Here is a 25,574-nt window from a genome sequence, read left to right as displayed (position 1 = left end):
ATTCAAATTGATCGAATTTAAGATCAAAATAGGTTATAATTATACAATAAATCTGAAAGGAACAAAGGTTTTTAATCACTATATCCTTGGATGGGATATCACTTCTTTCAACTATTGCCGAATTATTTTAATGTGTCGTTGTTTCAAGTGTATTTATTAATAAATTATGACTTGCATTCTTTATTGGGGTAAGACGTTACATTCCTTGAGTTTTGTCCATGAGAGTCAATCCTGTGATGTCCCTGGAAGCATGTCCCTGGAAGCTGAAATCCACTTTTGTTATAGAAGAACTTTTATATATCAGAGGAGGACACCGCGCTCCAGCATCTACAGTAAACCTTACACCTAAAACCGTCAGTAAATACGGTTAACTGAACTTGCCATGTAATTTAAAAACGTATCCTCTCTCGTTTAATTTTAATTAACTAAAGCTCCACCTAACATTATAAACACGGAATAAACACATTACCTAAATTATCTACAATTTAATAATAGAATCATAGTCGAATATCCTTACGGTTAACTAACGAGTAGAATTAAAAGTGTGTAACTAGTACGTGTTTAAACTGATGCACTAACATCCGCTATTTACAATTAATAGTGCGCTGTAATATGTACGACAGCATAAGAATATGGTATAGGAAGCAGTAGACTCGTATATTAATATCTATATGAAGTCTTTCGTTTATTATTCGTATGGTATGAGTAATTATAATGAACGTGTTTAAAGTTTCTGAGCCTGATATTTAGTTGTCTCGTGAGGGTATTTCCTGTGACCATCTGCCCTTAGGTTTAACACATTTTGTCTTCAGGCTATGAACGTTCTGTCGGACAATATAAAGAGTAATAACTCATCATTTATTCTGAGGAATACCACGTTTTTAAACTCTTTAAGGTCACTGTAAACTTGATTTCCCCCTAATTGCCATATATGGTTTTATGAAAATTAGTTTTTAACACCAGATTGGCTGGGTGTTCGTCCTGTCGACGCATGGTTAGGTCAGCGAACTATAATCGTTATTTAAGTGTCGTCCACTTATCTATGTTGTTCATTCGTTTAATAAGCGTTTTCATTTAATTAGCATCGCTATCTGTCATACTAGATTAACTAAACTTACAAACATACTGAACTTGATCTGCATTTGGAGTGGTTTTCTTGGTAATCATAAAAAGAATTGCAAATAATTATAATACAATAACTGATTACTTTTTGTTAGACGTTCTAGTTTCATTGCGCTCACTAAAAGCGGCGTTCAAAGAGCAAGGTTGTGGTACGCGCGCAAGGTTGTGGTACGCGCGCAAGGTTGTGGTACGCGCGCGCCTGTAAAACGACCGGAGAAACTTCATTAATGTTTTCTACAAAAATAATATTAAGAATACGTGATCTGTAATCTAGAGTTGTTAACGTAAATATTAAAAAGAAGCACAGTGCACAAAGTTATCGACAAGGTGGAAATAAGAGTGGATTACAAAAAAGTTAAAAGTTCAAGGGTTTGTCTTAATCATTTATTGGCACTTTTAGTTTTATATTCGCTAAAACTTTGATATGCATACATCCGAAATACTGTTGCGGCCTGTATTATTTAGAGTACTAACATATTTCAAATTGCTCGTTTGACTGCATATATTGATGCGAAATGAATATACGTATGCATTGATTAAAAATCGTAATTATAATAACTCGAATTCTAGAACATTTGATTAATTATTGCCAAGTATTTATATAAAGAATACTGTACCGTAGACAATCTGAAAGTTGCGCGTTGTGTTGCTGCATGCTTGCAAACGCATTCTGTAGCAGAACCGCGAGGAATTACAGTGCCTTATATTTTTGTTGGGCTTTCTGTGAACTCTGGCTACCCCTACTCAATGTCAAGTGAATTATACTTCGTTAATGAGAGATGATAGCAAAGCAGGGATATGACTAGACTACTGTATCTATCATTAACCTCTATTATATTAATTTAATAGAAAGCCACCAAAAAGCAATCAAATCAACACCCGGTTTAAGCGCCTGTTTAGTGTGATACAAACATTGATGGAAGGAATGATTAGTAGCCCTAAACAATATCGCTTTGAAGTTAGTTTCCAAAAATTGTTATATATTTTTACCATACGTTTATCATCAGTTTACAAAAATATAATGCGTCACGCATATTTTATACATTGCACTCAGCTGTCGGGAGATTGACTCTCATCAACGTGATTACGTCACATTGTAGGCCCTGGATCATGTTTATATTGTAATAGGCCTACAATTAGTTTAATTAATTATATAGTACGCGTATTTTAATGACTAGTGGTTTTGTTAATCTATGATTTGGTGAACTGGAAACATGTTATATCATAAAGCGTCATAATTGGTTTAGTTCTGTTCATGACAAGGTACGGAAACTCCTATTCAGGGGACATCCATTAAGTGGAATCCATGTAAAACGAACGAAGTGCAATGTTTGTTTTAACCACGCACAACCATCGAACAATCTGTGAAACGAATTAAGACTCCTTTTTAAGAGGACACTTTGTTGTCTTGATTTTGTTTCCATCCATTGTTGTTTCATATCCTCCAAAGAAATGCAATGAAAATAACAGGAATATAAAAGCTATCTATATTGATTGTGTACAGGTTATATTCAATATACATTTTAAATACCTTCTTTGAAATAACTGTTTCTTGGTAAAAATAGCCTATATTTTATATCACAATTAGCATGACACAGGCGTTTAACAACAAAAAAACTGGTGACATACGATGGGTACATTTTTATTGACTCAGTCTATAAATATGTGAAGAAATCACTACTAAATTTATTGATAAGGAATTGAATGACAGCATTTTGTTCGCATGAAGGAGTCTTTTATAATCCTTTTATAATTCTTACAATAGATTGTATAATTGTCACTTGAGTAGTAGTACTATATTTATTTGTGACGTGAATCCGGTAACCTGTGTACCAGAATTTCCATTCTCTCTAGATTTTTCCAGTATTATCGGGAAATTCAATAAGATGCCGTTTCTGTCGTTTGTTTTCCTACAAAAAATAGGCCTAATCCGAAATAATTTATTTTTACCCTGCTCATTGTAAAATAATTACAATGACAACATGTTATAGAATTAAAGTAAGCCTCATGCTTTAATAAGAGTACATAACGGTTCTCGTGTAACGTGTGATAACACGTTTGTGGTCCAATAACTGCAGCCTGCAAACAACCACCTAGTTAAGGATATCCGATTGTATTGATTATCGTTCAATACCATATCCGATTAACCACTGAATTTCGTAATAGGCGTATAATTTTAAAGGAACAATTTAAGTACCGGTGTATAAGGAGATATATTACGTAATTTACACGTTTGCAACTGTAGGCCTAATTATTAAAGAACGTTATTGGGCATAGCAAAGCATGTACTGTTTCTTTGCTTTTATGGTAGTAATATAAACTAAGACATAGGCCTACCTGCTGACATCAGCGTAAAATAATTTATATGATTTAGTATAGCCTGGTTGTAATCTATTATATAACATAATGTTCGAAATTGTGTCTTCAAAACTTGATAGCTAGAGTTGGGCCCTTGGACAGTAACATTAGAAAATGAGTATTCGAAATCAGATATTCTGTTTATAATCTTTCAAAATTTTTGATGTTATGTTTATATTATTATTTATTAAACAAATAATATATATATAATAATAAATTATTAACTTTATAGGCCTAAGAATTATATAATTATAATCAAATTAATTACATTTGTCTACCAATATAAGTTCTTTCTGTAATACCCATGGCACTGTATGAACAAAGTGACAATAAATAAGTGCTCTCTTCTGATTGGCTAAATCAATTTCCGGTTGAAGTTCATGGTATAAATAGTAGTGAAAAACTAATGCAATCACTATAATACGTTTGACAAAGACTGTATAGGTCTATATCATTTATTACGAAGTTGAAGATAAATTAATTAATTAACTATGTTTCGATATATCCAACTATGTATGTGTTTAACATTGTATCTGAGTGTAACCAGTATGCCTACTAATACTAGGCGTATTACTAAAAATAAATGTTCGGAAGATATACGACTGGACAATATTACGCGGAACAGTTTAATAGTAAAAGCAGCCGTACGAAAAGTCGAAAATAACATTTTAAAAGTCAAAGTCCAAAAGGAATTCACAACCAAAGGATTGAAATCGTTTAGCATAGAAGTATTTTCGCAAGAACCAATTTTGGATGCATGTGGATCTAACATAATGCCAGACAAGGCGTATTTATTTTTTATAGAAGCGATAAATAATTCGAACACAGAATTTGAACTTCGAGGACCCGTGTACCATGCTTCAAAGCAGATTTTGCGCAAAATTCGCAAGATAGCCGCTGAATTAGAAGGTAAGATACACTGATGTTATTCACTTTTATAACCCAGTCACATTGACATTGCTGATTAAATAGTGGTAGGCTCAATGTGTCTGAAAATGAGGATCGAAGGTGAAGTGTCATAATATGTATTATAAATAAACACACCAGGGGAGAATGTAAATATGTAATGTTTTGCTTTAATCGATGTGGTTTTGCTGTTAGCTTTAAAAATGTTTGAGAGTTTACCGCCTTACGCGGTTTAAGTAGTTTTATGTTGTCGCGAGGGCATAGTGCCTTTTACTCTATATTGTACCTGCTTAATCTAAGTACATAGAATGCTTGTGTGAAGGTAAATAAAAGAATCCCCTATTATCAACATAACATTCCATAACCATTAGCTGTATCGATTAGTTTAGTCCTACCTTAATAGTTTGATATCTTTAACGCCGCATGATCTGTATTACGTATACCTCAAGGTTGAGTCGAATGCGTTACCATAAACGCAGTACGCGTTTACTGTGCGTGTAGACTATAAAACACATAAAGTAACTGGTGTGTGCGCAACGCGCACTATCATTATTTCGTCATACCTGAACAACTTCCGAAATTGCAATATAACTGTATTATAATGCAATACCAGCCAGGATTGGTCTAATACAAACAGATAGCATGACGATAGCCTTTTCAATAGCTTAATCAAACCTTATTAGGGACGACCTTCTCGCGAGCTTTCAATTGAACAAACCTACGATTAACTGTCACGAAATGATAATATGCATATTTACCTACGCCATAAAATATATTTATTTTTATTTTTGTAGTCCTATAAAATAATGGATTCATTATATTTAACTCTACATGTCATCTTCTTGAATATATCGGTTACTATGGGTACACAGTATGTACACTATGATATGTTCCTGAACCATCTAGAAACACAATTTATAACAATAGCATGATATTTTAAAGAAGCCCATATCCAAGGCAATCAAACACTTAGTACAACCACCATTGATAGTAATTGACTACAAATTCAATTCAAGGCGCTGGTCTTATAATATACAATGATAGTAATAAATGTATTTCATGTTGTACGTTTACACATGCCCCGATAGGTCAGAATGTCCCGTGGGGGTTATTTTCCAAATCTATGGCAGGGGATGCATACTGGACTTTCCACGTGATTCTTAAATTAAGAAAATGATTGTAAATAGTGACTAATAATGATGTTTTTGCTATAATGTTTAAATTAATGAATTACGTATTTCTTTTCATGCTAATCGTGCAACCGAGGCTATCAACTTTGTTTGACAACAAAGACTAGGCAGGGGCGTCCCTCAAGTTTTAGCCTAGCATTATTGTTTTCTTTTGAAAACTTCACGCTTGTGACTATGGTGAAGTTACAGTAAAGACCGGGGACTTTCCTTAAGTTTAATATAGCATAGGAATATTATTATTACTTTAATTAATCAACGGCTGGTGGTAGGGGCTTTACAAAATTGTAGTAATTAATGAATTTAAATCCATCTCAGCATAATCACTATTCACACTTAGGTAGGGAACACTTAACACACTTTAAAAGTAACACAAATACGGTCAATCTATAAGAGAAATACTTTATATTTACTACTACTACTTTACTACTGTACTATATTTATTGACTTAAAGTTAAATACTTAAAAGTTGAGTGAAATATCTCATATGTGATTAGTGGATACGGCCACGTGATTGATTAAATGGGGAAGCATTAGCATATTTTAAAAAATAGATATTCATTAATTGATATTGTTTAATTTTAGCTGTCAAAAGTGGTGTATCACGCGGGGTACTGTATGTAATACTTTAAATGGTCATGCATAAGAGTTCATGTGTTATAGATAGTTTTACACTTAAATTAACTACTATCACGAAACAGAAAATCACATCAATTAAAAATAGTAGGCCTAATAATAAATATTGTTTTTAAAATGTATTAAATATGCATTTTTTTCTAAATGATCTAAAAAATCGTTAGAGTAAAATATAGAATAAAACCAGAAACGGTATTTAAAAAAAAACAAGAATAACAATGTAAACTAGCACATAAACTAGTGCCTACGTGCTTAAATTCAAATATTTTTAGAAAAAAAGCTTTAACAAGTACCTAATAAAACTAACTAAGGTACACTAACAATGTGCATTACTCTTTTAAAGGTTTACTTTAACTTATATATGGTATTATTTAAGACTTTTTATACATCTTCGGGAATGTATGTACGATTTGATGTCCTTTCATTCGGCAGACTAATAAAATTTGTTTTGATGAATTTTGAATAAAATGTGCCGTTTGGCCGGCGTCAATAGGAAAAACTATTGATACTATTCCGTGGAGGAAATTCAAAATTATCTAAAGTTATTGTATTTTATTGATACTTCAAGAAAAGGAATTACGATTGGAATTTATCTTTTAAAAACATAATAACCTCGTTAACGGGTTATTTGTGTGTTCAAGTGTTTGTAATAATGATTTTTAAAATGGACAGGAACAAGATTGTAACGTGTAAACAACATTTTCATTAAAAAATCCTCATGAACTCGCGTGGCAAAGTGTGTCTGATGAGCTCAAAGACCACCGGGTTCAGTTTCAGACAAGTAGTGTATTGCGCATGACTGAGCGTAAAGTTATAACATAAATAGCCAATCACAAACGGCTTCTCGGTGAAAAGTTGACGTGCACATAGAAAAGTCCTGTCTTTTGTATTCATCCGCATTTCGACGTGCGCGTTGTATTGCCTCATGACGTCAACTGGTTACTTAAGAACATACTTAAAATTGTTTTTCGTTGTTGTTGTTTTCATTTTGTATTTATATTCGTTGACCTTAGTAATAATTAGCATAACATTACGCAGGTGTCATAGCTCGCTGTGAATTAGAGACACCTGTAAACTGCATACAACACATTCATTCATATTTTGACAATTATGGTAATTATTAAATATCAGTTAAAGTGAATTATGACGTCAGAAAAAAGATTATTTTGAAATTATAATAAAGAAATAATGCTGGTCTTGCTAATAACATGTGTAGGTAATCGCATTACTGTGTTTTCCAGTATGTTTTCGATCAGTTTCCTAAGTTTGAAATCACAATGTATTTTGTGCAATATAACTTCGTAGATTTACGAATACCGATGGATACTAGACATTTGGAGGTACGGTGTCGGTGTAGTGTAAAGGTGTAGTAGACAGTGATGCAATGACTGTGTATTTTTTAATTTGTAAATATCAATTAGCAATATATCTGCATATCAAGCAGAATGTCCGAGTTCGAATCTCGGTTAGGGCGAATTTTTCTCATTGTCACAGATTTTCTCATCTTATCGTTTCAAATTAATTAATTAAATTTCAGTATATCACCGGGCGGTTTATAATTAATGTTCTATGCCTAATGTGTGTATTTATATGTTTATTTTACGGCATTAGTCAAACCAGCCAGTAACATTGAATACAAAACTTGTAATATTAATTTCTAATCTAATTAAACGATTACATATTAAAAAATATATATTATTAGCTTCGTAATTTTTAAATAATTATTGTCGGTTGTTTCGTAATAATATTTACATCATCTTCAGCAATAAATTAACCCTACGTCATGTATCGCTGGTTGCATTTTTTTCAAACAAAAGAGAGTAATTTTTCCCTTTCAAACGTGTCTCCCACTATTATTCCTCTCGCATACCGATGTTATTACTATTATACTATTTAAAATTATATACTTGTAATTTCCCATAAGATTGCAAGATCATTATTTTGTTGTAGTACAAACGATTTTAGTGTTTAAATAATAGATGAGATAATAGAGGCTTAAAGAATTATAGGATTTCTGTCTTTATTTTTAGTAATGCGCATGATTATTTTTACTTATCAAAATATACTAAACATAGCCTTTTGGTATAGGTTTTATTATTATGGGTTTTTCTAGAAATTCCAGCGTGGAAGGCTCTTGGAAGGTGGTGGCGCTGTTGCTGCTTTAACTAAGCCAGAGCTCTGAAGAGTTTTAACTTTAGGACTTAATGATTTGCATTAAAAAGGCAACTTACTAAGGTTGGATCATAATACCTCCATGGTTTGATAAACTTAATTCTATATTGTATTATTATCATTATTATACTATAATCCTCAGTTCTTTTCGGAAAAACAATTTACACGACACTCATATCGAGTAAAAAAGAAAAACTTTTACACGACAAGATTGGCTCATCCTTCTCACTTTGAGGGATTCATTCTTTGCTATTTATAAATCAAATGATTTCCCTTATCCCACGGTGCAAATGCAAACATTATATCTAGGTCTATTTCTAATAATCACACCACACTTAATTCTGTATCTGATCCGTATCGATTTGTATTGGATATAATACTTTCATTATTATGATGGTTAAAACGGTTAAATATGGTGTAATGGTAATTATTTTCACACGGTGGTTTCTTTGTATGCGCGTACTTGTACCCTGTATGTCTAATAGCAATGTCAATCTTTACTTCCTCTCTTTTTGTTTCTTTAATCAAAAGTTTATTATTATCGAATTATTTTAATAAAAGTAAAATATTTCCAATGATGACTTGTAACAAAGTGACAGACTGTCGTTGTCTACATTCCGATAGCGTTTTGTCCTTTTTTTATTCATACTATTGTTTAAATTCAAAGGGTCTTAACCCCTTTTTTCAGTAAGATAAGCTGATATAATGTTATATGTGGGAATTTTTGTTAAGTCTATAATGAAATCGATTGCTCAGTATGATTAAATGTGTTCTTTGTCACTTAAGGTTGTCACCAACAGACGATTATTCTGCCAACTAAAATGCCAAAAACCGTTACTTTTGTCATCATAACTTTACGATTGTGGAACCAAAGAATAATAATATAAAACAATAAAACAATTCTACCCCGGCGGCCAGAAGCTGTCAGGTTGATTGGTGTAAGCTATAACAAACTTCTGAAAAATAAAAATTATCATTTTTAGGTAAAATTATATATGAATTTTTAGGTAAATTTCAGGGCATGATAAACTCAAAATGGAAACCAACAAAACTATTTTCACAACCTCTTAATTTGCATTAATAAAATAGCTGTTAAAATCAAATAATCATACATTTTAGGACGTTAGGTCTATAATTTTTCCAAAATGGCCGACTTATGACTTTTCAAAGCTAAGTGGCCGCAATCTACTAATATGTGCACCACGTTTTAAGGACGACTCTAGCTGTGTACTTTGTAACAGGTAAGGTATATAAAGGTATTAGAAAATCATGGTATACAATTTAAAAGAACAAAATGTATACGGATTTGGGTTCTTCTTGATTCTAAGCTTACATAATACCACCTTGCTCAGATGAAAAAAATTCTGATGTCACACTATTGACTGCGCCCTAATTAATTAGAGGTACCATTCAATAGCGCTAATTTCGCACATTCCAAATATTTTCTTAAAATCCCTGTTCTTAAACAATATATTATTTTTAGAATGTTTGTATACTAGGTTTATGTATTTAGAATATTTATAGAGTAATTTCGATTCTATTGTTCATATAAGTAAGGGTTTATTCTGTTCGACATGTTCTTTCGTTCTCTTTATTAAATTGGTATGTGAGGTCTGAATACAAGGTCTGTTTTCGTCATATTTTGATGTGTCAGTTATTTGGGATTTGTTGGTGTTATAATTTCTCACGGTACATTAAAAGTAAACAAACAATTACATTGCGTAACACTCCTACTAGGTCTACTTTGGCGCGCTACATTACGTATGGCGTGCTGCTGTATATCGTAAACGCATGTCATAGAATACATTTCATTGATGGTCTTCGGTTCCGGACGACAGTTACAGTCTGTCTATTTATGGTTTACACGAATGCTTACTGAACCGTCCCACCTGGGCGCAATGCAAAGACGAAGAGCAACGTTAGTGATTTGACCAATCACAAGCGATAAATTATTTGAACTGTTGCTTGTCATTGGTCAACTCGTTTGCGTTGCGTATACGTCGTTTTGCATGGTGTATTTAGCGGCTACGGATACGTAGCCTATAGCACTAGAAATTTTACCTAATATACAGTATCAAATTTCAAAGTAGTTTCGTCCAATGATGCGTTGGCGTTAGTCTTTTTGTTCTGGCGACAGTCTGTCCCGGGAGTTTCAACATCATCATCTAATGCAAACTTGTACTTCCTAGTAAAGTATACACAATCTAATACAACAAACCACACAAACAAAGCGAATCCTAACATTATTATATCGGTAAACATTACTACAGATAAATCGAAGCCGAGACACTCAGATTTAAGTCATTCTTTTGTTAAATTTTGTAAAGATTGTTGAATATATTGAGTAGAGTGACATTTGAGGTGGTAAGTATGTGTTGCAATAACGCTTCAGATAAAACAAGTTCGGGCTTGAAAGGATAGAGACGTCCTTTTGGAAATTACAAAAATAAATCTATTGCGTAATTCAGGAAGCATCGCATGTGTATCACAAGTGGTACCTGTATCATAAGAGGCTAGATTAAAGGTTGGTCTACGATACAGGCGTTATATATGAAACACATGCGATGCTGTATCACGGGATTTGCCTATGATACTGGACACATTAGATACGATAATCGGCTACAAATCTTTACTTATTATCATCACTTATGTCTAATAATAGTCTGCGATATCCTCCTAAATGTTATGTTGACGTGTCACTGATACGGTAGACGGGATATGGTGCCAACAACATAACATAATAAAATCATTTAATTTTTGTGATACAAATATCATGACGTCATGCCTAATGTGAGAGTTCCCATTTTCGACGTCATCACTCAGAGCAATGCCTAATAGGCCTAATGATAGTGGTACCTCATAAAATAATTTAACATATTTGTTAATGTGGTATTATCACAAATATGATAAAAACATTGTCTGCACATGAGATGACGTAGTCCTAATGTGGGAGTTCCCCCTTTTTGGCGCCATCTCTCTCAAAGCAAAACCCGTCACTCTAAAAGAACCTAAATTATAATAGCAAACAACAGATGTTGATTTTTACATGCATATTCAAACATTATTTTATCGTTTTTGTTTTTCCCGGATGTGGAAGTAAGTTTCCGTTTTAACGCAATGAATGTAAATAATATAATAGTATAAACAATTAAATGTATTAATAGAGTATACATCAGTTGGTTGTACGCATGCGTGGGTGGCAAACTGAGCTTATATTTGGAGGTGTAATGCGGTTTGAAGCATTATCACCTGAAGTAAGCTGAACGTGTCAACTATTTAACTACAACATTTTAGTCTTTTGATATATCTCGTGAGCATTATGAATATTATATGTAAGTTGTGTAAAATTTAACATGTTTTCTGCTATTCATTTAAAGTGTTCATTCGTTTTTAAACAATATTGAGACTCTGAAATAGGAAAACCTATACTGTTAGGAAGGAAAGAATGTGACATGGAATGATACATTCTGATACTTTATATACTTGACGAATCTAATTGTTTAAAAAATGTTTCTTTCTCAAGTTTAACAGAAAATATTCTTTCTTTACAGCTACAACACTAGCTGCTTCAGCAAAAACTATCGTCCAAACCACAGCAACAACGTTATTAGAAACGGCAACCAGTGCAACCACCGATATCTTGCCTACAACTACGATAGCTGCCATTGAAACTGTACTAAATCCGATGTCCCGTCCCTGTGTGAAAAACTTGCTAACGTGCTACAATGGTGGCACATGCTACGAAGTGGCAGACAGGCCACATTGCATGTAAGTATTATTGGGGCCTACGCTTTTCTCTCAATAAATAGAAGAGATTTGTTACGGTATACCGGTACTAGAGCTCGCTTAATAATAATTGTCTTGAATGCGTTAAGCAATGGCATTATTAGAATGTATATAACCTCCAGACTTGAACCTAGTAGGCTTACTATATATAATAAAATATCTTTTGTTTTTCATAGATGTACAACAGGTCGTAAGGGTCACCAGTGCGAGCTATTCGACGTAACGTTAACGTTTGAATCAACGTCAACGGATGGTGAGTAAACCTTTGTTGATCATTAACGCATTTTTACATTATTTCGATGAATCCAGTTTGCAATACGTTGAGAGCACGCCATTTTTGTCCAACTACATCTTCACACTGCTTGCCTTCCCTCGTCGATCATTGCATTGTATTTCACCATTTCAGAGATCATCATCATCAAGAAACATGAATGCAATTTGTTACCCGAGTTAACAACCCCCTCTTTTAAACCAAATTCAAAGATGATGAACCTCCACGTGACCCTTCAAGTTGATCCAAGTAAGGTCGTCTGGGTCCTCTTCTTGCTATAAGTGTCCACACTCGTATATCCATGGGTGCAGATTATGTCAAGCAGAAAAGAACGGTGCACACACCTATGCGTGGGACTTTGATACAAAACATGGCTTAAACAAATCGCAGTTTTGTCGGCGTTTTAGTGGGTGTAGATCTTTTCTTCTTGAAAGCATCCAATCTGCACCCATGCATGCACAATGTGATCTCTGCTGCTTTCCGTCAAATCTTAGTTTACTAACCATTATCCATTAATACCATTATCATTGCTGCGTTTTGTGAAAGATGTTGTCTGTTACCGTCAGTATGTCACGTGATGAATTGTTTTCATTATAACTAATTATAACATCTTCTCTCATAATTTCATCTATCTGAAATCTAGTGATACTTTTATTATATAAAATTGCAACCAAATGCATTCATTCATAATAAACACTATTTATGTTTTTTTTAAAAAATATATTATTTATTTTGTATTATTAAACTGTAAAACCTCAAAAATAACCCTTTAATTGAATATACTTGATAATTGTTAATCTCGAAAAAAGGGTAGGCCCTGTGTATCATAAAGCGGATTTGTTTGTAATCCAGTTATGTTTACATCGAATATTAGCCCCATTCAGTTGTAGTTGTTTGAAAATAAGCCCATCTTTTGAGGTTTTACGGTATCGGTTTATGTTAATCCATGCAACTAGCCCGACTATATTCTTTCACTTCTACACTCTCCTTTTCAATACAGATTCCTTCTTGGATTTTACCGAAGCAATGATTGCTATCGGAGTTATTTTCGTTATAACTCTCCTATTAATTGTTCTTGGCGTGTATATCTACTTGAAACATAGGTCAGTACCTGTTGTGTTATAACAGTATACGGTATTATACAATATATGAACTATATAACAGTGATATATTGTTATATAGTACGTCTGTCATATATATGTATATATTGTACACTGTAACATTATACGATTTTAATATTATTTTAACATTGAACTAAAGGCATGGTTATTGCATGTACCCGATTGCATTGCTATTTTATTTTGTGGTTTATGCATTGTGTACATTATTTCTTGAAACAACAAAGTAGAAAATAGTTAATAATAGTTTATTATTATAATATAGAAATAAAGGTGGGTTTTGCAATAACATTTGATGAAATAGTTGCTTAAAGCTAATGCACCTATCAACGTATTGCAATCTGAGATTGCGAGTAGATTGCGAGTAGGTCTAAGCAATAAGGCAGTCTAACAACAATTGTCTTTTTTAACACTGTTTTACTTTATCTGTATACAAATATGTTTAATAAATTACCATCAAACAACAACCTTTATTAAATTATACACTCAATAAATAATATTCAATCTCCAAAATACACGGATTAAGTTGGTACGTTGTGTCAGCTAAAATTCATATGCATTTTATGATTGATTTCAGTATTGCTAAGCAGCCTATTTTCCCTCTGCCGTTAAATCATGGAGAAATATTATTATTTCTCCATGGTTATGTAATTTATAAATATATACCAGTAGACTAATTTTACTAAATGTAGAGTATAATTATTACTAAATTATATTATAATTATGGGTGTACGAAAATATGGCTTTTGTAAAAAAAGATCACATTGTTGTTGTGCGAAATCTTTATTGTTTTTCTATTTTGTTGTTTTGTACAGAAAATCTATTGAACAAAGTCAGATAACAAAGCCCGAAGCCGATCATATGCTTTCCCATACGACGCAAGTATGACATGCTAATGATGACAAATAGTTGGTACTGAAGCAGCGTATAATCATCGTCAAAAACGCATTTTGAAAGTACAATCCACTATTTGTATACGGAGAAAAGGGGGATTTAATGTAGACGTGGAGACAGTGCAATATTTATTAAAGTAGTGGAAGACATGAAGTGTACTTTGAAGAAGAAGAAGGAATGCTGCTTGATGACGCATTGTGTGTTAATCGTTAGAACAATGCGTTGTATAGCGTCAACAAAAACACCTTGATTTCAGTTAGATCTATTATACTTCTTTCTAAATATTAAACTGAAATATTTATTATTTGCTAAGTATATTTAATTTATAAATTTGTACGTATATAATATACATGTTTAAGTATTATACTATGTATATTATTGTTGTTTGTTAAATTGTTTAAAACAATAACTAAGAAGACTTAAAAACAACGATGATGATACTCCAGAAATAGTGTTTGACATTTCCTAAGTTAATTACCGGTTGTTGATTGACTAATTTAGACTGAATTAATAAATTCATACGATCAAGTTCAAACATTCAGTGGGTTGTCCATTGATGGTAGATTATAAGAAAAATGATATTTAAAAGGTATAAATGTGTAAAAGCTGGTAGCGAGAGTAGCTACGTACGCTCGACTTTCGTGAACCAGGTTCTATTGTGAAACATTCGAACACAAAAATGGATAGCTATACCAGTTTATTATTATAAGTCACATTATTTTTCCCTTTATTATAACAGGGTGTTTGTTCATCATTATAAAGCACAATAAAATACAAAAAAATCAGCATTCATTGAACTTCGAAAAGCGAAAGTAGAAGATAGTATTCAACAACAAAATGGTTCATTTCATAAACGTTTTATTTTTAGTATGTTTAGGCTTATACATTTCCCGAATTTCTATTTGATCAATTTAGATATGTGGACAAATTCATAGAAATTATTGATATTGTGTATTTCACCATTAAAAATAAATTTCTTTATAAAGTTCTATCTACACTATCAAACTTTGTGACAAAAAAAAGTTATGTGCCCATATATGGACATGACACATCACTACCATATTTTGGTATATCACTATGATATATGGGCACATCAAACTTCTTTTGCGAAAGTTTGATAGTGTAGATAGAGATTATTATATTACTTGGAGTGAGATTTTAATCTTTTCTGTTTCACTAAATTATAATCATAATTAAAAATTTGAAAGAATTTGTAGACCAATAATTGATTGATTTCAATTATGATGAATTTAAATTTAATTTTCTTTATATTATTATTATTTATTATATTTGTATTATATGTTGACATTTATTTCCAATCAGGGACTATATTAATTGTAGAATCAAATATGCCACAATAGTCCATTTTGAAATTGTATTAAATTGTACCGATAGTCGTTTGTAAAGGCATATATAACGTTGATTGAATAACTTACCAAATGATAAATTTAATATATTTATATATATTTTTGAGTTTTATTAGAATAAAAGTGTGATGTTTTTTAATAAAAAATTCCACTAAATAATATGTTGTTGTTTCTTCAGTTGAATTAAGGCTGTCTAAAAAAAGTAGAAGTTTGGCCGATTTTTGAGAAAAACATTCCTGTACTGTAGGGCAGGGATTTTCTCTTGGAAATATTGTCAATACATATTATATCAATACATAAGTGTTCCTGTACTATAGAATGGGAATGTGTTTTCAAAAAGGGGCTAAATTTCAATTATTACCTATGCGATATTATATATTGCTTTATTGTGTTATCATCAGCTTGAGTCAGTATAGTAACCAGTTATGTCAAAAGATAAAAGGACCGAAATTTGCCTATTTTGTGAAGAAAAAAAATCCATTTACTATATGGTAGTAGTACTTACAGGGATTTTGTTTAAAAAAAACTATCTGTTGAAAATGTAATTATTATGCCATAATATTGTCATGGGCCTATACGCATCATCATCTTATAACGTTATAGTAACCAGTTATGTCAAAAAATAAAAACATCGAAATTTGGTGTTTTTGTGAATAAAAATCCCTGTACTATAAACAGAGACATTTTTAATGGCCAAAATATCGAATTAAAAGTTTCAAATAATGCGATATTATTTCTATATGCGCATATTGCGTTAGCATCATCATCATGCATACTTATATCGAAAAATTAAAACGTAGAAATTTGGTGCATTTGTGATCAAAATCCTTGTACTACAGAAATTTTGTTTCTCAAAAAATGACCAAAATATCGACGTTTTAAAATTCAGTTATACGATAATATTGCAATATGTGCATATTATTGCGTCATCATCATACAAAATGTATGTCAAAATAATAATAATAACAAAAAATTGACATTTTGTGAAAAAAAATTACCTGTATTTTAGTAGGGGGATTTTTTTTCTTCAAAAAAATTGCTAAAATATCGACAGTTATGCGATAATATTATTAATTAATATACGTATTATTGTTATTATTATCATTTTAGACTCATAGCAACCAGTTATATCAAAAAATAAAAACGTTGATATTTGACCTTTTGTGAAAAACCACTATACTGTAAGTACAGGGACTTTTTTTAATGCCAATATCAACTTTTTAAAATAAAATAATTATTAAAACAATAGTATTTTAATAAAATGCGTACATATTGTGTTATCGTCCTCATCATATTCATAACCAGTTAATGTAGGCCTATGTCGAAGAATTGTTATGAAAAATGGCCGAGCGGATGACAGAGGCGCCGTTTACCGTACCTAAGAGCCAACAACATCGGCAAGGGTTCGATGCCGACTCGCGCCTAGTTCTGGTGGTGGAACAAGTCTTCTCGGATAAGGACTATAAACCGTAGGTCCAGTGTACACAGTTATAACCTGTGTGCACTTTAAAGAACCCAGTTTATTATTCGAGAAGAGTAGGGGGGTTACCCTGGTGAACTGGTTCACAAAATAGCCCTGTATCAGGGGGATTACCACCTATCTGATAGGAGAGTGAATAATTTACTATTGGTAATTCTTGGCCACATGTACAAAATATAAAATAAAATAAAAATAAATAAAATGAACTTATAAGTAACTGTAATTGGCCAATTTGTAGTAAAATTCCCTTATATTAATTTAATACAGGAATAAATAAAATAAATAACATTATTTTAAAATTTAATTTTAGAATTATATTAATAGAAATAGTACTTATCTTATGAATGCCTTTTTATTAATGCCTTTTTATTTATAATACATATTTTCCTATTTTACATTTCGTCCTATTAATTACCAGGGAAGTATTTTATGACTATTAATATGCAATTGTTATAGGTACAATGTTCTATTGAAATTTTGAATTGATTCATGGGATTTCCCTCTTGCAACGCAACACGAGCGAATACAATGGACACAAAGATGTTTATTTTTATATCGTTTTATATTTCAGGAGGGTTATTGTTTTATTCACTGACTAATGTATAAAACCTATTACACTATTCCCTTCCCTCCTATGTTATATAGAGTCCCTGATTATTACCAACATACATACAATTACTCTATTGTGGATGGTATGCATATTTAACAGTGACGTAATAATGTGGTCTTCCCCACTTTCAGTGTCACCCAAGCAACTTTTTTTGTTTTGAAATTGGAGACAATAGATGTTTATTTACTGTTTTACATCTATTGTGATGCTGAAATTTGCTTTTTTGTTTTTTAACCGGACTTCACAAGTTAATTTTCACTTGATACCACACCGAATATGCCAAATATAAATATGGGCCTACACTTTTTATTATAATTAGAAAACACGTCAGTTTACGTTGGTTTGCACATGCGTGGAACATAACATATATACTGGCGTATTAGCAGTGAACAGCATACTTGAAGTAAGCAGTTAATGTGTCACCAGCAACCATTTGTATTTAATTGGACCACAGAGTTTTATTTTAACATAAGAATTATGAATAATATAAGTAAGTTATGCATTAATTATTATCACAATTAGGCCTATTATTAATTCATTATTCTTTTATATGTAATTTTATGAACTTAAGATTCCAACATAATTATCAACAATTAGGTTTTAAACAGATTATCATATAGGCCTAATTGAAATATATGTTATAGACTTCGCCGACCTGCACTAATTAATTGATAATGTAGCACATAGCGATGATACTCATAGGTATGACGGGCATACCAAACTAGTTACCGTAAACTGAGGTAACATTGGCATGCAGGGGTAACTTTGGCAGGTCGCACATGCAAACTTTGTCGGCTCGTTCGGAATCTTTCTATTCAATTGATTGGCGAATGATTGGTATTAACTTGTTAAGAAATAACTAATTTGATTATATCATGCTTGACCTTAAAAAAAAATTGATAGGTTTTAGAAAAATATAGAAAAGGCTTTAGGGGCGTGTCCTAATTTTAGGGGTCATTAAAAAGAAATTCGAATAAATAAAAGAAAAAAAGAATCGAAGACAGGTCTTATGATAACGCCCTCTAGTTGTGTCTAATGTAAAGAAAATCGTGTGCAAAAGTCTTTACCGATCGAACATTTTTCGCCAAACACTTTAGAAAAATCAAAATAATTCACAAAATTTGTGCCTTTGTTATAGCAATTTTGCTTGACCTTGAACGGTAAGTCAGCTATACATGAGTTAAAGAACATATTAAGTGTGTGATTACCAAAGAATATAGTGTAATTATGTTTTAAAAACATGTTTAAGCTTCTAAGCATCTAGCAATGTAGCTAGGCCTAGGCCACGACATACACATGAGGCATCAACTACCTGAATTTCCCAACTAGGCCTAGGCCTAGGCCTACCTGGCCTCTCTGTGCCTGACCTTACACTCCTAGGCCTAGTCAACTCTCGCTAGCCTAGGCTAGACCAGATAGGAGAGAATATTTAGCCTAATTTATGGTTCTGAATACCCACCAAAGTGTATACAAATAATTTACAAAATTAATAAGCCTAAAAAAATAAAAATAATAAAAAGATAGGTAAGCCACCATTAATTTAAAGGCCTAAAACCCGGAAGTAAAACCCGGAAGTAAAATGAAAAAAGTTTTGTTGGGGTAGGTAATATCAATGTAAATTTAAATAGTAGACATGGTTTTGGTTTTTTTTCAAATGTACTTCATCATCCATCACCTCACAGTACATATATGAAGGCATACAGATAATTATCAAGTTAGCTTTCATGTAATTACTGTATCCCCCCACCAACAATTTAAAAGTGTTTGATAATAAACGGTTTCAATTTATATTGCAGTTCCACCATGGTTCGTAATTACAAGAGAGGAAATGGAAAGAGGAAGTATAAATCGTTCAGTGATGATGATTTAAAACAAGCAGTAGATGCAGTCCAAAATGGAATGTCCCAAGCTGCAGCCAGCCGAACTTTCGGCATTACTAGGTCCACTCTACAGAACAAGCTGGACCACAAGCATAAGAAAGATGTAGGACGACCTACAGTTCTGAGTGAAGCAGAGGAGAAGATTCTTGTGCAAACGCTCTCAGAGGTGGCAAAATGGGGATACCCATTAACCCCTCACGATATGAAAATTATTATTCAGACATATTTGAACAACCAAGGGAGAGAGGTCAAGGTATTCAAGAACAATATTGCCGGAGACGAATTTATTCGTTCCTTTGCTACAAGAAACAAAATGAGTTTAAGGGCTGCCGGTAATATAAAGCGAGCCCGTGCAAGAGTTAGTAGAACTGATGTGCAAGAGTATTTTGACAACCTTAGTGACATTTTAAGTACAGTTGACCCAGCACACATATTCAACTATGATGAAACCAATGTGACAGATGACCCCGGATCCAAGAAGGTGATTGTACCACGTGGAACGAGAAGAGTTGAAAGAGTTCAGGAGCACTCGAAAGTGGCAACCTCAATCATGGTGTGTGGGAGCGCTTCTGGGGAATTGTTGCCCCCATTTGTGGTATATAAAGCTTTGAACTATTATGAAAATTGGACTAAGGATGGTCCTGACGGTACCAAGTATGATGCCACCAAAAGTGGATGGTTCGATATGGCCACCTTTCATCGGTGGTTTTTTGAGGTCTTCATCGTCCATATAGCAGATATGGAAGGGCCAAAGCTATTAATTGGCGACAATTTGGCATCGCACTTCTCACCGGAAGTGGTCACTGCTGCCAAGGAGAATAATGTTTATTTCACTGCTTTGCCGCCTAATTCCACTCACCTGACACAACCACTTGATGTTGCGGTATTCCGACCAATGAAAGTGGTTTGGAGGAATATCCTGGACAACTGGAGGAAGACTTCTCGTCGCCAGGGTACTATTCCAAAGGAAGTATTTCCCACCCTTCTGAATAGACTTTGGAATAAAGTAAAGGAAAATGTGGCCTCAAACCTGAAGGGTGGATTTCGTGAAGCAGGACTGTACCCTTTCAATCCCCAGGAAGTTTTAAAGAACCTACCTGGTGCGGAAGAACGGGACCATGACGAAATTGGTCGAGATTTGGATGCATCCCTTATTGAGCTTCTGATGGAGAACCGTGGGCAGGACAAGGCTCCAAAACGAAAACGTGGTAAAAAAATCAGGCCAGGTGTCCAGATACAAATAGAAGACTGCCCATCAACGAGCCGTGTTGGTAATGAGCCCGGTACTGAACAGACCATTACAGAAGTTTATGACGAAAATAAATGTGCTACCTGTCACATAGACTATGACACATATAGTGGAACAGAATGGTTACAATGTGTCTATTGTTTAAAGTGGGTTTGTGGACAATGCAATGGTGGTGAATATAAGCCTGAATTTAGTTGCGATGAATGTGACTAATGGGATTGTAGCGAATATGATTGTGTATTACTATACAATACCTGTAATACTGTATAAATATGATTTTTTTGTATGATTTCAGACTGCTTTTAACTTCTGTAGGTGCTATTAAAGTTGATATTTGCTTGCCAATACAATTCAGCGTATGTTTGTCTATTTTATTCTCAACATTTATATAATTTCATTGAAAATATCTCGAGTGCCAATGTTGCCCCAAACATCGGGTAACTTTGGCAGCACCTGTATGGCCCCCCAGGGAAGAATTGTATGTAGATTTTTAATTTTCTCCGACATCAGTGGCAACAGTAACCCTCGCGTGTATATAATATGGTAGGAAGAAAAAAAAATGCAGTTGTTTTGGTGGAGACATTGCCATTATAATGTAAAAACCTGCCAAAGTTACCCCATTTTACGGTACTAGAATTAAGAAAAAGTGCTGTACGTACGCGCAACGCATGTTGCAAATTTGGACCAATCACAAACGTAGTTAGGATGATCCGTCACTTGTAAATTATTTTAAAGTTCCGTGTACTAGTTGGAACTAGCTTTTGATTGGTATTTTGGGTCGATCCGCCATACGTGACTGTGTGGGAACCCGACTTTAGATTAAATGGTTTTCCGTTTCATTACAGCCACAACCCTATCGACAGCACTAGTGAATGCGACAACGACATTATTGGACACGGTGACAGCTGGAACCGATGTCTTTACAGAAATTGGAACGGTAACGGAGCTGACGGAAATCGTATTAAACTCGACGACGACGACAGCCTGTCGTCTTTGCAGTGTGGACAACCTAATTACATGCCATTTCGGTACATGTTGCGAAACGAATGGACTAGCACACTGCGTGTAAGTATGATATTTTACTAATGCACCTTCATAAGGTATATTGTAGTATCAGTATAAATATTAATGTGTTGTTAATTGATTAGTGTTAAGTTCTGTCTACATTATCAAGCATTATGTGACACAAAAAAAATGTGATGTGACCATATGGACGATGACGTCATTTGAATACAAATTTTGGGCACATTATTATTTTGATAGTGTAGACAGAGCATTAGAAAAGCCCTGTCTACACTATCAAACTTTATGCGACAAAAAAATGTGATGTAGCCGTATGGACATGATGATGTCATATCACTACCATGGGCATATCACTACCATATTTGGACACATCACACTTTTTTGTAAAACTATTTTGATAGTGTAGACAGAGCTTTAGTTAGACAAATTTGTGTAGAGTGTAGCTACCTATAAATGCTTTCTAATATTCTTGGTAATATGTTTAATATACACATTTCTTGACCGACAGATTACACCGGTGCAGATTAACCGATGTGTTGTTGTTAATACTTTAATCATCTGTTTTTTTTAAGGTGTGAAGACAATTATACGGGTAAACATTGCGAGTTGTATGATCTTACAGGCATATTTTTTCATTCTAAGTCATTAGGTGAGTACAAATGTATAGCTGTTGATAGAGTAAAACTATAATTGTTATAATAGTCCCCATCGTTCGCTGTCCCATTGATTGAATTGGCTTGCCCATTCGTAGCTAATACATTTCCTTTTGTATTTTGTATACCCTGCTAACATATTCGGTCTGCACACTGTATAATCTGTTTAGTTTATTAGACAAATGCCGTGACATGACATCAGTGACAGGAACATGTCAATATAATGCTATATAGGTCTTATCCCTCTCACAATACTATCTTTCCACAGATTCGTTGCAGAATGTTAACAAGACAATGGTTTTTATTGGAATTATTTTCGTTGCATCTCTCCTGATAACTGTTCTTGGTGTTTATGCCCATTTAAAATATAGGTAGGTCCATTATCAAATTATACTTATTGTATAAAAAATGGGACCAAAAATGACATTATGTTATATTCATAGGAAACCAGATAATTATAGCCTATGATATAGGTCTATGTTATTATTAAACCTCGACAAACTCTCTGTCACTAAATGAAAATAACAACGTTACTCTTTATTTTAATTTTACAGAAAATCTATTCGAAATAGAATAGTAGAGCTTGGCACAGTTGAAAGAAGTCACGTAGTCTTTGAAATGCTTCCCAGTGATGAACAGAGGGCGTCAAGCAAGCCTACAACCCGTAAGCATGCACCCCGCATGCATGCACCCCGTAGACCTATTTATGCTCCCCGTATGCACGCACCCAGTATGCCAACGCAAGTATGACACGGGTACGATTGTTGCTGCATCGTTGAAAACGCGTTAGAATCAACGAATGTATGAGAAGTTTCCAAGCTAATTTTATCTTCGAATAGTGCAATTTAACTTATTTATTATAGTAGTGCAGGGTAAAGCGATATTTGTGAAGAATAGGCCTAGCTATATGAGGCCAGGGTACGACGACATAATTCAAGTAATCTAAACGATCGATCGTGTTTTGTGTTTATACAGGCTTCATTTTTTCAGGCCTATATTATTATATTCTATTAAAGAAAAACTAAATTTAGGTCGGCTATACACGAGACAAAACATAGAAAATAGAATATATTTGTTAATGTTAAACATTTTATTTAAAATATATATATCATATTATTTAACATGTTCATGCTATTATATGAATAAATTGGAAGTATAAAAATAATTTAAATTTGTTTTTCAACGAGACTGAAGCATTTTAAATAACATTTATTTGAAAAAAGAAAACCCTATTTTTTAAATATAAAGTGGCGAAATAAAATAATAAACAATATCTGCACTGATGTTAGAAATCAGTAATATTTGTTATATTGCTCATACTTGTATTTGAGCACATAGCCTGTATTATTATTATTATTATGACCGGAGTGGACCTTCCGATTGCTGCAAACACCATAGTTAAAAAAGTTATATACAAGGGCCTAAAATCCAATAAGCTCCATTCCAGTACAGTACTGTTAAAAAAAATAGGCTTTACATACTCTTATGCCTAGACCTATAATGAATAAATTCAACATAAAATCTCAAATGTATGTAATAAACATATAGTTGTAATAAATAAATACCTCTCTATTCATTTAAAAGTTTCGTTTTGTATTGTATTATTTTGGATAAAAATATTTGTAAACATTCTTTGCATTATGATGTACAAGAAAAACCCAGCGAAAATATTATTTGTATCCGCGTCAAAACGAAACTTTACACCACCGAAAATTAGCGTAAACTATTTAAATCATGCAAATCGTAATCTCTCTTGAATTAAAAAACAGAAACTTGTAGCATGACGACAGCAAAAAATAATGAAAACAATATCGACTGGAAGTTGGCTTATGTTTGCTTCAGTAGTATTATGTTCTACTGCAGTAAAAAAAACATTATTATGGTGGCCTGTGTCAATACAGAAAACCTTCATAACTTTGTATTGATAACATACATACGGTGTATGGCCTTTAAGTGCCAACAAAACAACAACTTTGAATTCATATTTGCCGTGGTATTTCAAAAGTATTGCCGTGACCACGTTTGCATCAGATAGTAATGTTGTATTGAGAACATACATACGGTGACCTGTAAGTGCCAACACGATAACACATTTGAAACTTTGCCGTGGCTTTTTGTGAAGAAATTTGTAAAAATGTTGCCGTGGCATTTTGAAATTTTGCCATGGCGTTTGAAAGTTTTGCTTTGACACGTGTAGGCCACAGTACAAACATTTTGGAAGTTCTGATACAGTCTATAAAATCACACATTGTGAGATAAAAATCAGGGATGGTCGGCTGTCTGTCAGTTTCTGTTTCCGCCAATGTTATCACAATGTTACTGCGAGACAAAATCACAAAAATAGTCTGTCAGGTGATGATTTAACTGCAACCATCTACATATTTGTCATTTCAGCTGAAAAAAAATGCAATAAAGTTCATGAAAACATATGAATTAAAAGATTACATTTATAATTGAATAATTCACATCAATTTCTTGAATAATATATAATCATAATAAAAACATACAATAATGGAATGAAGAGGTTCGCCCTTGAGGTTTCTAAAAATGTCATCATACAACTTTTACCATTATTTATTTATGGGTAAAATCAGGTGACCGGTCATGTGCGAGAGAGCGTTAGAGTGGATAGTGCTTTTATGACGACGCGATTGTTACCACTTCGTGGGAATAAAGTTGATTGCATTATTAAACATCGCTGATTGCGGTGCTAAGTAAATAATTGCTATTCGGAAGAGTTTTTTTTTTTGTATAATGATTTGGTATTTCCATGTTGTACGGTATGACGTCAAATTAAAACATAAAACTACAGCTTATGAATTGAATGATATTGATGGACAGGTGAAAGTCAAATATAAAGTC

The 25,574-nt window shown here is 33.1% G+C and overlaps 3 protein-coding genes across 5 annotated transcripts in view; 2 read left to right on the top strand and 1 right to left on the bottom strand.

Annotated features, from left to right (window-relative positions):
- The first annotated feature begins 3,916 nt into the window (after positions 1 to 3,916).
- LOC144845588 (uncharacterized) lies at positions 3,917 to 14,561 on the top strand. 3 transcript variants are annotated; one of them, XM_078703019.1, is made up of 6 exons: positions 3,917 to 4,389; positions 11,933 to 12,149; positions 12,344 to 12,420; positions 12,574 to 12,687; positions 13,439 to 13,541; positions 14,372 to 14,561. In XM_078703019.1, the coding sequence occupies exons 1-6, from the start codon at positions 3,972 to 3,974 to the stop codon at positions 14,442 to 14,444; spliced, it is 1,002 nt and encodes a 333-aa protein (XP_078559145.1). In that variant the 5' UTR covers positions 3,917 to 3,971; the 3' UTR covers positions 14,445 to 14,561. The 3 variants fall into 3 exon arrangements, with proteins under 3 accessions (XP_078559145.1, XP_078559146.1, XP_078559147.1); XM_078703021.1 differs by lacking the exon at positions 3,917 to 4,389 and adding an exon at positions 11,569 to 11,713; XM_078703020.1 differs by lacking the exon at positions 12,574 to 12,687.
- Positions 14,562 to 18,318: 3,757 nt separating this feature from the next.
- Positions 18,319 to 23,834, top strand: LOC144845590 (uncharacterized). Its single transcript, XM_078703023.1, has 5 exons — positions 18,319 to 18,397; positions 21,882 to 22,101; positions 22,632 to 22,708; positions 22,981 to 23,083; positions 23,267 to 23,834. Exons 1-5 carry the CDS (start codon positions 18,322 to 18,324, stop codon positions 23,460 to 23,462), a joined length of 672 nt encoding a protein of 223 aa, XP_078559149.1. The 5' UTR covers positions 18,319 to 18,321; the 3' UTR covers positions 23,463 to 23,834.
- A 20-nt stretch (positions 23,835 to 23,854) lies between these two features.
- The window catches only part of LOC144845578 (endosomal/lysosomal proton channel TMEM175-like), a 34,304-nt gene continuing 32,584 nt past the window's right edge, over positions 23,855 to 25,574 (bottom strand). Inside the window, exon 21 of the mRNA XM_078703007.1 lies at positions 23,855 to 25,106. Within this exon, the coding sequence (XP_078559133.1) occupies positions 25,087 to 25,106 (20 nt within the window). The 3' untranslated portion in view covers positions 23,855 to 25,086. The remainder of the gene's footprint in view (positions 25,107 to 25,574) is intronic.

Source organism: Antedon bifida, chromosome 6 (assembly GCF_963402885.1).
Source record: "Antedon bifida chromosome 6, ecAntBifi1.1, whole genome shotgun sequence".
Lineage (NCBI taxonomy): Eukaryota > Metazoa > Echinodermata > Crinoidea > Comatulida > Antedonidae > Antedon > Antedon bifida.
Note: the sequence above shows the minus strand (reverse complement) of the source record. Positions and strands in the feature narration are given on the sequence as shown.

Excerpts from the sequence above, each read along its gene's own strand:
- LOC144845588 (XM_078703019.1), top strand. The coding sequence starts at position 3,972 with ATGTTTCGATATATCCAACTATGTATGTGTTTAACATTGTATCTGAGT. Across the intron at positions 12,688-13,438 it reads GACCCTTCAAGTTGATCCAA|ATTCCTTCTTGGATTTTACC; the intron begins GTAAGGTCGTCT and ends TTTTCAATACAG. Across the intron at positions 13,542-14,371 it reads TATATCTACTTGAAACATAG|AAAATCTATTGAACAAAGTC; the intron begins GTCAGTACCTGT and ends TGTTTTGTACAG.
- LOC144845590 (XM_078703023.1), top strand. The coding sequence starts at position 18,322 with ATGTGTCACCAGCAACCATTTGTATTTAATTGGACCACAGAGTTTTAT. Across the intron at positions 18,398-21,881 it reads AAGAATTATGAATAATATAA|CCACAACCCTATCGACAGCA; the intron begins GTAAGTTATGCA and ends GTTTCATTACAG. Across the intron at positions 23,084-23,266 it reads TATGCCCATTTAAAATATAG|AAAATCTATTCGAAATAGAA; the intron begins GTAGGTCCATTA and ends TTAATTTTACAG.